Source organism: Eriocheir sinensis, chromosome 33 (assembly GCF_024679095.1).
Source record: "Eriocheir sinensis breed Jianghai 21 chromosome 33, ASM2467909v1, whole genome shotgun sequence".
Classification (NCBI taxonomy): Eukaryota; Metazoa; Arthropoda; class Malacostraca; order Decapoda; family Varunidae; genus Eriocheir; species Eriocheir sinensis.
Window position 1 is genome coordinate 14499272 of NC_066541.1, and position 15515 is coordinate 14514786.

The following is a 15515-nucleotide window of genomic DNA, read 5'->3' on the forward strand; positions in this document are numbered from 1 at the left end:
AGAGAGAGAGAGAGAGAGAGAGAGAGAGAGAGAGAGAGAGAATCACACACACACACACACACACACACACACACACACACACACACACACACACACACACACACACACACACACACATTCCCCAACACACACCACACAACACCCTACTCCCCCTACCCCACACACCTGTCCCCCCCCACACACACCTGCCAACACACCTGGGCTTCTCCGTTACATGACCTTTCAATAGCGTCTCTTTTACGCCGCGCGACGACCCGGATTTACGAGCGAAGTTTAAATTGTAGTCATCAAGAGTTACTGCGATTTAATGTTTGCCTCTGTGTGTGTGTGTGTGTGTGTGTGTGTGTGTGTGTGAGGGGGGAGAAGTCTATGTGTGTGTGAATGTGTTGTGTTGTGTGTGTGCGTATGTGTGTGTGGGGGGGAAAAGTCCATGTGCGTGTGCGTGTGTGTGTGTGTGTGTGTGTGTGTGTGTGTGTGTGTGTTATTGGAAAAGATATATACAGATAGATAGATAGAGAGACAGAGAAAAAGAAAGAAAGAAGAAGAAAAAGAAGAGTGGCTGGAACGAGGAGAATAAAACTGGAAGTGGAAAAGAAAGAAGAACGTCAGAAAATATAAACGGAGGAAAGTCAAAGAGAAGGAATAAAAACAGAAATGCAATAAAAGTAAATCAAAAGAAATTAATGAAAGGGAGAGAACGAGAGAATGAAAAGATGAAAAAGAAAGAAGGGATGACGGAAAAAAACATGATGAATAATGAAAGAAAGAATACAATATGACAAAAAATGAAGAAGAGGAGGAACGGAAGGAAAAAGAGATAGAAAAAAAGATAAAAAAGAATAGCGTGAAGGGTGGAAGAATAAAAAGCAAGAAGGATGTGAATAATTAAACAAAAGCAGGAGGGGGATAAACTATAAAAAATAATAAAGAAAATAAAACAAGGAACATAAATGACAGGAAAAGAAGAATATTAGGAGACTCTTAACACGTGTCGCTTATATTGTTCAAAGCGATAAAAAAAACGTGTCTAAAATAATGAGCAACTTAATCACCTCTTCACGATACTTCCCTGAAAGGAGGCGGAGGAGGGGGATGAAGGGGAGGAGGAGAAGAAGAAGAAAGAGGGAGTGATGGAGGAACAAGAGCAAGAGGAATATGTATAAGAAAAAGAAGGGAGGAGGAAAAGAGAGGAAGGAGGAGAAGTAGAGGAGGAAAAAAATAAGAAAGAAGAGACGTGGAGGAAGAGGAGAAGAAGGAGGAGGAGGAGAAAATAGGAGAGAGAGAGAGAGAGGAAGATAATGAAGAACAACCAAAGTATAACAAAAGTACAAGAACTGGATGGAAGGCAAGGAGCAAAAAGATGAAGAAGAGGAGAAATTGAGGAGAAAGAAGGAATAAGAGGAAAGAGACGAGGAGGAGAAGGAGAAGAAGAAGGAGAAGGAGAAAAAAGGAAAGGGAAATGAGAAGAAACCAGAGCAAGGAGAACAGGAATAAAAACAAGACAGGGGGAAGTATAAAAAGAGAGAGGAAGACAAGAAATTAACCCGGTAGCAGCGACGGGCCAAATTTGTGGCTTTACCGTGTAGCAGCGACGGGCCAAATTTGTGGCTTTACCGTGTAGCAGCGACGGGCCAAATTTGTGGCTTTACCGTGTAGCAGCGAGGGGCCAAATTTGTGGCTTTACCGTGTAGCAGCGAGGGGCCAAATTTGTGGCTTTACCGTGTAGCAGCGAGGGGCCAAATTTGTGCCTTTACCGTGTAGCAGCGAGGGGCCAAATTTGTGGCTTTACCGTGTAGCAGCGACGGGCCAAATTTGTGGCTTTACCGTGTAGCAGCGACGGGCCAAATTTGTGGCTTTACCGTGTAGCAGCGAGGGGCCAAATTTGTGGCTTTACCGTGTAGCAGCGACGGGCCAAATTTGTGGCTTTACCGTGTAGCAGCGAGGGGCCAAATTTGTGCCTTTACCGTGTAGCAGCGACGGGCCAAATTTGTGGCTTTACCGTGTAGCAGCGACGGGCCAAATTTGTGGCTTTACCGTGTAGCAGCGAGGGGCCAAATTTGTACCTTTACCGTGTAGCAGCGACGGGCCAAATTTGTGGCTTTACCGTGTAGCAGCGACGGGCCAAATTTCTGCCATGATATAAACCTCCCAAAATAGATGATGCGTTGATATATATTATGAAATGGTTTGCGTGAGTAATGATTCTTTCTCATTATTTTACTTTGAGGTGCCTTTAACCTAACCTAACCTAACCTAACCTAACCTAAGAAATATGACCCCCGCAGCTACCGGGTTAAAGAGAAAATGGAATAAGAAAGGAGACAGGTGTATAATTACCTATTTCGGAGGGTATTTACACCTTTGTCATTATATACCCTTCTCACCTGTCGTTAATTTATGTTTACCTGCTAATTACAAACGCCGCGCTGATGGATGTAGGGAGAGCAAAGGTGAGGAACGAACACAAACAAGGGAAAGAAATACAATCACTATAATGGATTTCGCGGTGCGTGTGTGTGTGTGTGTGTGTGTGTGTGTGTGTGTGTGTGTGTGTGTGTGTGTGTGTGTGTGTGCGTGTTTTGCCGTCCGCTTTTTATTTCACTTTAATGTCATGATTTATTGTGTGTGCGTGTGACCGTTTTTCATTCTTCGTTTCATCTCTTTGTTTTTCTCTCTTTCTTTTTCCGCTTCCAATTATTTTCATTATTTTGTTTGCGTCCACAGGCTTTGTTTTTGCTGTTGTTTTTTCATCATCATTACAAACGTTACTATTATCCTCCTCTTTCTCTTCCTATTCTTTCTCTCTTCCTCCTCATCCCCATTGTCCTCCTCTTTCACCTCTTTCTTTGTCCTCCATTTGTTTATCCTCCTTACACCATCACCATCATCATCATCATCATTAGCCGCTCCATTTGACAAGAACAACAAGGAGAGGGGAAGCGACAACTCCGAAAACAAAAGCGCATCATCACTAATGGGATAAAAGAACATAAATCGACGCCATTCAAGGGAGAGAAAAGAGAGACGGAGAGAGAGCAAATCACATACCAATCACACACCCGACTCAATCCTCTTTCAGACACGACTCGATCCTCTCTCACACACGATTCAATCCCTTATACCTGAAGAGATCCAAGAGAATAAGGCGGAAAAAATGAGTTTATTGCCTCCCGAACACCTGTCTTCATTAGGCCCAAAGGCGTGAAAGAGAGAGAGAGAGAGAGAGAGAGAGAGAGAGGTGGAAGTCTGTCGTCAATTCATTAATCTTCCTCTATCTTTTAATGTTCCGGTCCATTCCATCTATCAGTGCTCTCTCTCTCGCTCTCTCTCTCTCTCTCTCTCTCTCTCTCTCTCTCTCTCTCTCTCTCTCGCACCTATTCCACCTGTACTTTCGCATCGCAATCACTGTTTCGACCTCATTTTATCTCGTATGCATCACTCACTCACCCACTCACTCACTCACCCACCCACTCACTCACTCACTCACTCACTCACTCACCCACCCACTCACTCACTCACCCACCCACTCACTCACTCACTCACTCACTCACTCTACCCATTCATCACTCAGTCAGTCAGTCCATCACTCACTCACTCACTTACTCACCCACTCACTCACTCACTCACTTGCTCACTCACTCACTCACCCACCCACTCACTCACTCACCCACCCACTCACTCACTCACTCACTCACTTGCTCACTCACTCACTCACCCACTCACTCACTCACCCACCCACTCACTCACTCACTCACTCACTCACCCACCCACTCACTCACTCACTCACTCACTCACTCTACCCATTCATCACTCAGTCAGTCAGTCCATCACTCACTCACTCACTTACTCACCCACTCACTCACTCACTCACTCACTTGCTCACTCACTCGCTCAGATTACGACTCTTTGCAAGCCGTGAATATGCAGGCGAGTCATATTTACGAGCCTATGAACATGGAAAAGTCCGGAGGAGCGGCGTGTAAGCGCGCGCGCGCGCGTGAGAGAGAGAGAGAGAGAGAGAGAGAGAGAGAGAGAGAGAGAGAGAGAGAGAGAGAGAGAGAGAAGAGAAGAAAAGAGAAGAGAAGAGAAAAGGAAAGGAAAAAAGGAGGAAAAGGCAAAGAATAGGAAAGAAAAGAAAAAAAGAGGAGAGAGAGAGAGAGAGAGAGAGAGAGAGAGAGAGAGAGAGAGAGAGAGAGAGAGAGAGAGAGAGAGAGAGAGAGAGAGAGAGAGAAGAGAAGAGAAGAGAAGAGAGAGAGAAAGGAAGAAAGAAAAAGAAAAAAAATGAAAAGAAGAGAAAAGGAGAGAAAGAGAGAGAGAGAGAGAGAGAGAGAGAGAGAGAGAGAGAGAGAGAGAGAGAGAGAGAGAAAGCTGGCAGACTACCTTAAAAATCGGAGCCTTTCTTAATGTACTGTTTCCTCAACTACCAATCCTCTTACTGACTCCACATTTATGTTTCCCCTTGTGCTCTCTCGTCTTCTCCCTCTTTCTCTCCCTCTCTCTACTTCCCTCTTCCTCTCTCTCTCTCTCTCTCTCTCTCTCTCTCTCTCTCTCTCTCTCTCTCCCCCGCTGCACCGAACCTTTCACAGTCCCCCAGAGCTGCTCACAAGTTACCGCTACTCAATTCACTTTCGTCTAGTTACTGCGCCAATGGGTCTTTTGATGAGCTGAAGTTGTTGCAAAGATGTGCTCGGCAGTGGCTGAAATAGCTAATTGGTCCTGATGGCGAGTTTTCTCATTCCCGAGTCTGTCTTTGCTCGGGTAAATGTATGTAGATGTTCCCCGTGACGTATACAGGATAGGATTGGAGCTTTTAATGGCGTGTTGAGACCGGTGATAAGAGTGGTGAATAGGCTAGCATGTCCAGATCTCAAACCGTTTTAACTTTGGAATTTGTCTTTATTACGAGGGAAGGAAATTCACTATTGATTGGGAAGGAGATGAGCGTGGTGAATAGGCTAGCATGTCCAGATCTCAAACCGTTTTAACTTTGGAATTTGTCTTTATTACGAGGGAAGGAAATTCACTATTGATTGGGAGGGAGATAAGCGTGGTGAATAGGCTAGCACGTCCAAATCCCAAACCGTTTTAACTTTCGAATCTGTCTTTATTACGAGGGAAGGAAATTCACTATTGATTGGGAGGGAGATAAGCGTGGTGAATAGGCTAGCACGTCCAAATCCCAAGCCGTTTTAACTTTGGAATTTGTCTTTATTACGAGGGAAGCAAATTCACTATTGATTGGGAAGGAGATGAGAGTGGTGAATAGGCTAGCACGTCCAAATCCCAAACCGTTTTAACTTTCGAATCTGTCTTTATTACGAGGGAAGCAAATTCACTATAGATTGGGAAGGAGATGAGAGTGGTGAATAGGCTAGCACGTCCAAATCCCAAACCGTTTTAACTTTCGATAGGATAGGATTGGAGCTTTTAATGGGGCGTTCAGACGGTCATAAGAGTGTTGAATAGGCTAGCACCTCCAGATCCCAAACCGTTTTAACTTTCGAATCAGTCTTTATTACGAGGGAAGCAAATTCACTATAGATTGGGAAGGAGAAAAAAGGATTATATTTTTTAATGAGGATGTGGAGACGATGCTACTTGTGGTGAAAAGGCTAACACGTCCATAACACAAGCCTTAGATCTCTAGTAGTCGAAGAAAGAATTAGATCTTTTCATAAGGTACTGGAGACAATGTTAAGGCTAGTAAAAGGACTAACGCTTACAGGCCACAAGCCACTGAATTCAAAAAGTCGAGAGAAGGATTAGGCATTTTCATGAGGTGTGAGGGACGATACTGAGGCTGATAATAAAACCCAATTCCTCCAGATCACAAACATTTTAACTCTTGAATCTTCCTTTGATGCGGGAAAAACAAGGAAGGATTGCAAATTTTCATAAGGTATTGTTGACGATGCAACCGGCGAAGAAAAAAAACGCCAGCTCGTCCATATCACAAATCATATAACTCCCGAATCTGTCTTTGGTGCGAGGAAAACAGAAATTCAATAAGGAGCCGAGAAAAGGAAGGAGAATCAGATGTTTTTCATAAGGTGTTGGAGACGATGCAACGGATGGTAAAAAAGCTAACTCGTCCAGATCACAAACCTTATAACTCGCGAATCTGTCTTTGCTACGAGGAAAACAGAAATTCGATATGGAGCCGAGAAAGAGAGAGAGGAGGAAGAAGAGAAAGGGTGTTACAGACGATGCAACAACAGGTAGTAAAAACGCTAACTCGTACAAATCACAAACCTTACAACTCTGGAATCTGTCTTTGTTACGAGGAAAACAGAAATTCACTTTACAGCCGAGAAAGGGAGAAAGGAGAAAGAGGAGAAAGGGTTACGGTTAGTAAAAACGTTAACTCGTACAAATCACAAACCTTACAACTCTCGAATATGTGTTTGTTACGAGGAAATAAGAAATTCAATATGGAGACGAGAACAGGAATAGATCTTATGGTGAACTCAAGCTACCAAAAAGATATGCTTGGAAAACGATTCTTGTAGCAACGGAAAACTTCCTCTCGTCCGGTAACAAATATCTCCTCCATCACAGAATTTTCCTTGACAGCGAGGAAACACAAATTCAATATATACGAACCGAAAACATGGATAGATCTTATGATAACCTCAAGCTACGACAAACACGTCCCGGGAAAGTGAATTGTGGCGACGGAAACTCTCTCTCTCTCTCTCTCTCTCTCTCTCTCTCTCTCTCTCTCTCTCTCTCTCTCTCTCTCTCTCTCTCTCTCTCTCTCTCTCTCTCTCTCTCTCTCTCTCTCTTGTCCGGTAACACAAATCTCTCCTCCATCACACAATCTGCTGAGAGGAAAACAGAAATTCAATATAAATTCGTGAACAGAAATAGACCTTTTGATGAGCTCAGTTCCGCTCGGAGTGGCTCACAAAGCCCGGCCGTCCCAGTCACCAACGTTTCTTCTCCAGACGGAGTTACCTTGATGCTCCCAGGTGACCCCACAAATTATTTTCCAGCAGGTAAGTTTTCCCAGGTGTCACGCACTCATCTTTTGCCCTTATGATATAACGTGGCGGATTTACCAAAGGGAGGAGAGAGAGAGAGAGAGAGAGAGAGAGAGAGAGAGAGAGAGAGAGAGAGAGAGAGAGAGAGAGAGAGAGAGAGAGAGAGAGAGAGAGAGAGAGAGAGAGAGAGAGAGAGAGAGAGAGAGAGAGAGAAATATATATAAAACTAAAGAGAGAGAGAAAGATTGAGAAAAAAAGAGAGAGAGAGAGAAAGAGAGAGAGAGAAAAAAGAAAATAGAGAGAAAGAAAACGAAACAAAAAAGAACAAAATATATGAATAAATAAACAAATAAATAGATTAAATAAAAAAAATATCCCTTCCACACAGAGAGAGAGAGAGAGAGAGAGAGAGAGAGAGAGAGAGAGAGCAATGGCTATGGGTAAAACAGAATGGCCGTGTTTCCGGTGATGGCAGCAACCAACCCACCGCCACTATATCGTAGCCAGAATTTAATATTTTTTTTACAGCCTTTACACGACTATTAGGGACGGAAGCAAATTTTATCCCTGCTCTGTATCATGACGGCCGCTAATATTGTTTTCTCCTTACCTGTATACTGTATCCACCTGTCTGTCTGTCTGTCACTGTCTGTCCGTCCATCTGTGTACCTGTTTGTTTGTTAGGGACGAAAGCAAATTTTATCCTTGCTCTATATCATGACAGCTGATAATGTTGTTTTCCCCTTACCTGCATACTGTATCCACCTGTCTGTCTGTCTATCTGTATGTATGTCACTGTCTATCCGTCTATCTGTCATTATGTCTATCAGGGACGGATGCAAATTTTATCGTTGCTTTATTTCATGATTGTCAATATTGCTTTGACCTTCATCTGTATATTGTATCCACTTGTCTGTCTGTCTGTATGTCTGTCATTGTCTGCCTACCTGATCATCACAGCCGGAACCAAATTCAACGTATCTTTGTTATATATCACGATTGCTAATATTGTTTGCACTCTCATCTGTATTCTGTATCTACCTGCCTATCTGTTTGACTGTTGGTTTGTCTGTATGTCTGTGTGTACGTATATATGTATGTGTGCGTGTGTGTGTGTGCGTGTGTGTGTGTGTGTGTGTCCGTCTCTTTCACGAAATTCCAATCACTATACTTTCAGCCCTTCCATTAGACACACGCTTTCCATTATCCTTCTAAATGTTACGGTCCTGGTCCCCTTGCGTCTGTCCATCACAGGAACTTTATTCTTGCAAACATTTACCTTCCCGCCTCGACGCCCCCATAGCCGGGCAGAACTTGGTACATGTCCGGCCAAATCGCGCCCCTTATTCGGCCGTGTCGCTCCCCGTGCCCCCTATATCAAAGCGGATGACCTCCATTCCCTTGATTTGTTTTAAGAGCTGTGTTTTGTTGTCTTGTTTCTATATTTGGGGCAGATAACAGATAAGCGCTTTTGTTGTTGTTTTTGTTGTTGTTGTTATATTGTTCGCTCTATCTCTTTTTCCGTTTCTGGTTTTTATTCCTCTCTTTCTCTTTCAATCACTCTCGTTTTTTTAAGTTTATTTGTCTGTCTGTCTGTTTGTCTGTCTTTCTGTGTTTATGAGGGGGTGTTTTTATCTCTGTGTGTGTGTGTGTGTGTGTGTGTGTGTGTTTCTTTTTCCATCGTGTATTCATCACAGTAATACAGTGAAACGCATCCGTGTTTTAATTTTCAACCATGATCCAATTATCGATATGCATGTATTCAACTCGCGTTAATACTTTCCATTTCATATTGCACTAATCGTATTTATCTGCCGACGGGGAATTTTTTATGCATAATTCACGCACTTTTTTGGGGGGTGGGGAGAGTGAGAGAGGGTGAGTGGTTGCTGTTGCTGTGTGTGACGATAACACCCCCTTTGATAATGATTACATTCCCTTGCACACAAAAACACAAAATATATTACTAACTAACCAAATGGCTAATTAATTAACTAATTAAAACTCATATTCACCTCTCCTGGATTGCCGCTTCATTACTTTAGTTGGCCATCTGTTATGAAGTCTACGCATATGACTACCTCGATTTCACTTCCTCTCATACGACAATTTTAATATGTGGGCTTTTTGTTGTCTGTCGCATGTCTAAGAGTTGGCCATCTGTTATGAAGTCTACGCATATGACTACCTCGATTTCACTTCCTCTCATCCGGTTATTTTAATATGTGGGCTTTTGTTATGTCTGTCGCATGTCTAACACCTCTTTCACACCTGCTAACACTTCTTCCTCTTTGTTTTTTTCTGTCAAGTGGGGTATGGGCAGGGGTATAAATGGTATGTCTAACTCTACCTCAACCCTCTGCCTGCTTATATGGAGTCCACGCTCTTCCTGCTTATATGGAGTCCACCCTCTGCCTGCTTATATGGAGTCCACCCTCTGCCTGCTTATATGGAGTCCACCCTCTGCCTGCTTATATGGAGTCCACCCTCTGCCTGCTTATATGGAGTCCACCCTCTGCCTGCTTATATGGAGTCCACCCTCTGCCTGCTTATATGGAGTCCACCCTCTGCCTGCTTATATGGAGTCCACCCTCTGCCTGCTTATATGGAGTCCACCTCTGCCTGCTTATATGGAGTCCACCCTCTGCCTGCTTATATGGAGTCCACCCTCTGCCTGCTTATATGGAGTCCACCCTCTGCCTGCTTATATGGAGTCCACCCTCTTCCTGCTTATATGGAGTCCACCCTCTGCCTGCTTATATGGAGTCCACCCTCTTCCTGCTTATATGGAGTCCACCCTCTGCCTGCTTATATGGAGTCCACCCTCTGCCTGCTTATATGGAGTCCACCCTCTGCCTGCTTATATGGAGTCCACCCTCTGCCTGCTTATATGGAGTCCACCCTCTTCCTGCTTAAATGGAGTCCACCCTCTTCCTGCTTATATGGAGTCCACCCTCTGCCTGCTTATATGGAGTCCACCCTCTGCCTGCTTATATGGAGTCCACCCTCTTCCTGCTTATATGGAGTCCACCCTCTTCCTGCTTATATGGAGTCCACCCTCTTCCTGCTTATATGGAGTCCACCCTCTTCCTGCTTATATGGAGTCCACCCTCTTCCTGCTTATATGGAGTCCACCCTCTGCCTGCTTATATGGAGTCCACCCTCTTCCTGCTTATATGGAGTCCACCCTCTGCCTGCTTATATGGAGTCGCTTTGGGTTGTCTGTGGTATGTAACAATACTCAGATCGGTATTCTCAGACGTTTCCGCCTCCCACATCAACTACTTACAGAGGTCGAAAAGACGATAAATCACGTCCTGATAAATGTTTTCACACGCTCATGGTACATAGGCTTTGTAAAACTACCACTAGGGTCATAAAACTACAGGTGAAAAGGCCCGCAAGTCCTACAAAAGCCTTGTCAAATGTGGGTGACTGGACTCTTAAGTTTACAAACATGACTCTCAGCCCTACACACCTATAGCCCATAACTTTCCCACACCTGAACCCCTCCGCTTTGTCATCCCGGAAGGTGTGGTCTGAGGGGACGCTGGTGGCCAACGTGAGCAGTCTCCGGCCTGAGATGAGCGTGAGTGGCCTGCCCCCCAACACGCCATACAGGTTACTCCTCTACGCGATAACCCCCGAGGCGCGCTCTGCCCCCCTCGTCCTCCACGTCCGCACGGGACGCCCCCTTCATCACGCCACGGGTAAGGGTGAAGCTAAGTTTTGTTCTATGCTAATGTTCTATTGATACGTTTATATAATTAATTTGTTTACAGTGCTGATTTTTTTACTCTCTTGATCTCTTTACGTTACTGATTTGTTTATTATGATGATTTATTAATTAGTTGATTAGTTCGTTAGTTGATTTGTTAGTTAAATTAGCTTGAGATTGGTTAGGTTTTAGTTTCATTTAAATTTCATTCTTATTCTTGTTCTTGTTCTTCTCTCTCTCTCTCTCTCTCTCTCTCTCTCTCTCTCTCTCTCTCTCTCTCTCTCTCTCTCTCTCTCTCTCTCTCTCTCTCTCTCTCTCTCTCTCGCTCCCTCTCTCTCGCTCCCTCTTGGACACAAAATTACCCTTGAGAAATATGTCACGCAATATTTCTTTTCCTTACGCCTTCCTGCCGACATTTCCTCGCGTCAAATTTTCATATTCCTTCACACATGCATTTCCGCAAGCCAGTGTATATCCCGTTTTCTTTTTCTATAACGCACCCCCTGCCCCGTTTTCTCTATAATAACCTGTCTGTGTGCCTCCTTATTTTCTGTGCCAAACTGTCTGTCAGAATCGGGTTTTTTTTACAAGTATCGCAGTTATCTTTGTTTCTTGATGCAGTTATAATAAAGGACCAACACCATCATCTTCACCGTCACTATCATCTTCTTCACCCTCACTATCACTTATATATCTACAGGAAAAAGACATAATAGAAACACCATCAGAATCATCACTTTCATCATAGTTACCACCATCACTACAGCTTTATCAGTCCATCACCATCACCACCATCCCCCACCATCACCATTTATCTTTTACAGCCATACCATCACCATCACTGTCAACCATCATCACCACCACCATCACCACAACCATCACTCTCCCATTACCACCACCATCATCACAACAACCATCACCCTCCCATTACCACCACCACCATCACAACAACCATCACCCTCCCATCACCACCACCACCATCACCACCACCATCACCATCAGCCCCACCACACACGCACACTATCACCTTTACCTGCATCAACAATTAACACATTGAAGCGAGCGCACAATACACTCACAAAGACCATTTAGATAAGCCATAAAAAGGGAGAGCCATAACACACACACACACACACACACACACACACACACACACACACACACACACACACACACACACACACACACACGTATTCTTTCTCTCTGTGTATATACGATAGCTTAAACCTCGATAGGGGAAGTGAGGAGGGAAAGAGATATGGAGGAGGAGAAGGAAGAGGAGAGGAGGAGGAGGAGGAGAACGGTGAAGTTACTCGTTTTAATTGCTATTTCTTGTTATTTCCTGTTATTTCCACGTGTTTTTTATGTTCTATCTCAATTTCCAGATCACCCGAGAATGGCGCCTGACCCCGGATCGGTGCCCCAGCACGAACCGGAGGGAGGGGACATCACGGGGGGCGGCGGCGGACCAGGGGGGCTATGGGAGAACCTAGGGGGGGTGGGGGGTATCGTGGGGGGGCTTCTGGGGGGGATGGGCGTGGTGATGCTGCTGCTGACGATAGTGGTAGTGATGGTGAGGCAGAGGAGGCAGCGGCACGTAGAAGGGAGTGTGGTGGGGGGTGATGGGGGCGGGGGAGGGAGGGGGGCGGACGTTCCTAGTCATGACCCCCCCTCCCGCTCCCTCGCACGTGACCCCCACTCCGCCAGTCACTCCAGCCTCAACGCGGACCCTCGAGACTCAGGTGAGGGAAGGCACAGGTGAGAGAGAGAGAGAGAGAGAGAGAGAGAGAGAGAGAGAGAGAGAGAGAGAATAAAAAGATGACAAATAAGGTAGAGATAAAAGGTGAGAGATAGAGGAGAAAGGGAGAGAATACATACAGGTAAATAAGAGAAAAGGAGAAGAGAGAGGGGGGAAGGGGAAGAGAACAAATATGGACGAAAGAAAAGGTGAGGTAAAGGAGGAGGAAGAGAGAGAATACAGGTAGGTATATAAGAGGAGAAAGGGAGAAAAAGAAGGAAGAGAGAGGGGGAAGGGTAATAGAAAACAAATAGAGAAGAGAGAAGAGGAGAGGGGTTGGAAAATGAGAGGATAAAGGGAGAGAAATGAAGAAGACAGGCATGGAAGGAGGGAAAGAGAGAAAGAAGAAAGAAAAAAAGATAAATCAGGTAAAGAACAAGGAATATGTGAGAGGCGGAGGAGGAGAAAGGGAAGAGACAATGGAGGTCCAGAACATAGGGGATGAGAAAGGCAATAAAAGAAGGGTAGAATAGAAGAGATTAGAAAGGTAAGAGAGATGGATATATGGGAGAGGAGGGAAGCTGGGAGATGAGAAGAGAAAGGAAATATAGCAGGAGGAAGGGATGGAGGAAGAATTATGGAGCAAGGGAGAGAGGGAGAGAGTGGGAAGGTTAGAGAGAGAAAAAAACACAATAAAGGTGAATCACGGAATAGCTTTGGTGTGGAAGGAGAATAAAGGAATGAATGAAAAGAATAAAGTTAAACGAAGAATGCTCAGGTAGATTGGCCAAAAATTCCAGGTGTTTTAGTATATCAACGACTATTAGTAACGTTACAAAAATAGTGATTAAGAGAATAGCTTTGGTGTGGAAGATAAATAAATGAATGTGAATGAAAGATATAGATTAAGAAAACTCAGGTAGAAAGCTTATCAATTCCAGGTGTTTTTAGTATGATATTAAGGACTATTAGAAACGATAGAAAAAAACTGAATAAGAGAATATATTTGGTGTGAAAGGTGAATAAAAAAAACATGAATGAAAAATTTAGATTAAGAAAACTCAGGTAGAAAGCTAGTAAATTCCAGGTGTTTTTAGTATGATATTAAAGACTATTAGAAACGATAGAAAAATAGTGCATGAGAGAATAGATTTAGTGTGTAAATTAAATAAAAAATAAAATCACTGAAATAAAAAATGTAAAACTAAATGAATCAGGTAAAAGCTCATAAATTACAGGTGTTTTAGTGTAATGATGTAGACATTTTCGTGATTATCTCTTTTAATACAAGTATCTCATCACTTTTTCAACCATCAGAGCAATCAGGAAGCAAAGGTTTTTTTAAAGTTATAATGCATAAATATTTGCTTCCGGCTCAGTAACTTTCCATTTCCTGGCAATTATGATGACAGTTTTTTTTTTTTTATAATTAACATCATGATGAATATTTTTCTACTGAATTCCCCTCTCCTCGATCTTTTTTCCCTCCTTTCTTTCATCCTTACCTACCTACCTCTCTTCTCCTTCCCTCCATCCAATACCTTGCACCCATTCTCTTTTTCCTCATTTTCTCCACTCCTCTTCTTCTCTTATCTCTCACCTCCTTCCTTTCTTTTCATTTCCCTATTGCCTCTCTTATCTTCCCTCCTTCTCCACCTCTTACCTCCTTTTCCTCAACCTCCTACCTTTTATCTTTCCTCCCTATCTCCTTTCCTCTTATCTGTCACCTCTCTCCTTTCTTTTCATTTCCCTATTGTCTCTCTTATCTTCCCTCCTCCTCCACCTCTCACCTCTGCCTCATCCACTACCTTTTTACCTATTCTCTCTTTCCTCCCTGTCTTCTCTCCTTCGCTTCTCCCACCTGTGCCATCTCTTCCCTTTCTCCTCATTTCCCTATCGTCCTTTTTACCTTCCCTTCACCTCGCGCCTCTTCTCCCTTTCCTACCTGTCTCCTTCCCTTTTCTCACCTGCGTCCTCTCCGTTCCTCCTCCTCCTCCTCCTCCTCCTCCTCTGTTCCCTCTTCTGTCTGTATCACCTCTCCTTCCCTCTTCCTCTTCCTCCTCTCACGTCTCCTCTCCTTCTCTCCTTCTATTCAGTAACTCATTTTTTTCATCGAGGCAATCATGAATACAGGTTTTAAATGCATCCCTAGGTATATATATTTTTGCTCCTTTTTTCTTATCGAAGTAATTACGAGCAGAGATTTTAGTCATTAGTCCAATTGCAAGCTCCCATTTGGTAAGAGATGTCATTTATTACCAACTCAAAACACAACGCCAGACAGCTTATTTTAACTTTTTGAAGCCTTCGTTTGATTCCACATACTTCTTTTCAACTTACTTTTGTTTCTAAGGCTATTTGCGTCATGCTATTACTAAGAGATGAATTTTAAGTGTTGGATGGAGCCATTAACCCATAAATCCCTAAATCCATTGACCCATAAAAGTGGCTAACTGATATCATTGGAACTAATCTTGCATGGACCAGGCAGGGAGAGCTTGTACCATTTTCTTTTTCATTCTCTCATTTTATCTATTCATCTTTACTTCCAATTATTTTATCCTTCCATTTTCGGGTTTTTTTTCTCTCCCTATGGCTCCTGCACCCCCCCCCCCCCTTCCTCTTTCATCTATCTTGGTACTGATCTTAAAATGCCTTGGAATGGAAAACTTGTACCTGTTTATAGTTTTCTCCTTTTATTCATCCATCTCTACCTCTCCTCATTTTATCCTCTTTCTGTTTTCTTCTCTCTTCTCTCCCTCCCGCTGGTTGCTGTCCCTCCCTTCCTACTCTGCTATCTATCTTGGAATTGATCTTAAAACGCCTTGAAATGGAGACCTTGTACCTTTTCTTTTTATTTTCTCCTTTTATCTCTCCATTTCTACATGCAGTCATTTTCTTCTTTTTTTTTCATTTTCATATTTCATTTTCTCAATTTTTCATTTCTCATTTTTCTACATTTTCCATTTTCTGTTTTCATTTTCACTTTTTTTCAGTTTTCCTCTTATCTATCCATCTCTCCTTCCCTGCACTTTATTCTCCTTCCATTTTCCTCTCTCTCTCTCTCTTCTCCCTC

General features: G+C 43.5%; 1 protein-coding gene and 1 long non-coding RNA gene across 4 annotated transcripts in view; one reads left to right on the forward strand and one right to left on the reverse strand.

Annotated features, from left to right (window-relative positions):
• Window positions 1-15515, forward strand: part of LOC127006762 (uncharacterized) — a 201330-nt gene that overhangs the window by 171071 nt on the left and 14744 nt on the right. For 2 of the 3 annotated variants that reach the window (XM_050877044.1, XM_050877045.1), the window contains 3 exons: window positions 10516-10693; window positions 12087-12443; window positions 14573-14591. In XM_050877044.1, coding sequence (XP_050733001.1) covers window positions 10516-10693; window positions 12087-12443; window positions 14573-14591 — 554 coding nt within the window. The remainder of the gene's footprint in view (window positions 1-10515; window positions 10694-12086; window positions 12444-14572; window positions 14592-15515) is intronic. The other variant, XM_050877046.1, reaches the window with a different exon arrangement.
• LOC127006766 (uncharacterized) lies at window positions 9223-10509 on the reverse strand. The gene is made up of 2 exons (XR_007759749.1): window positions 9600-10509; window positions 9223-9340 (listed from the first exon to the last, which is right to left on the reverse strand). It is a non-coding gene; the product is annotated as an uncharacterized LOC127006766 (long non-coding RNA).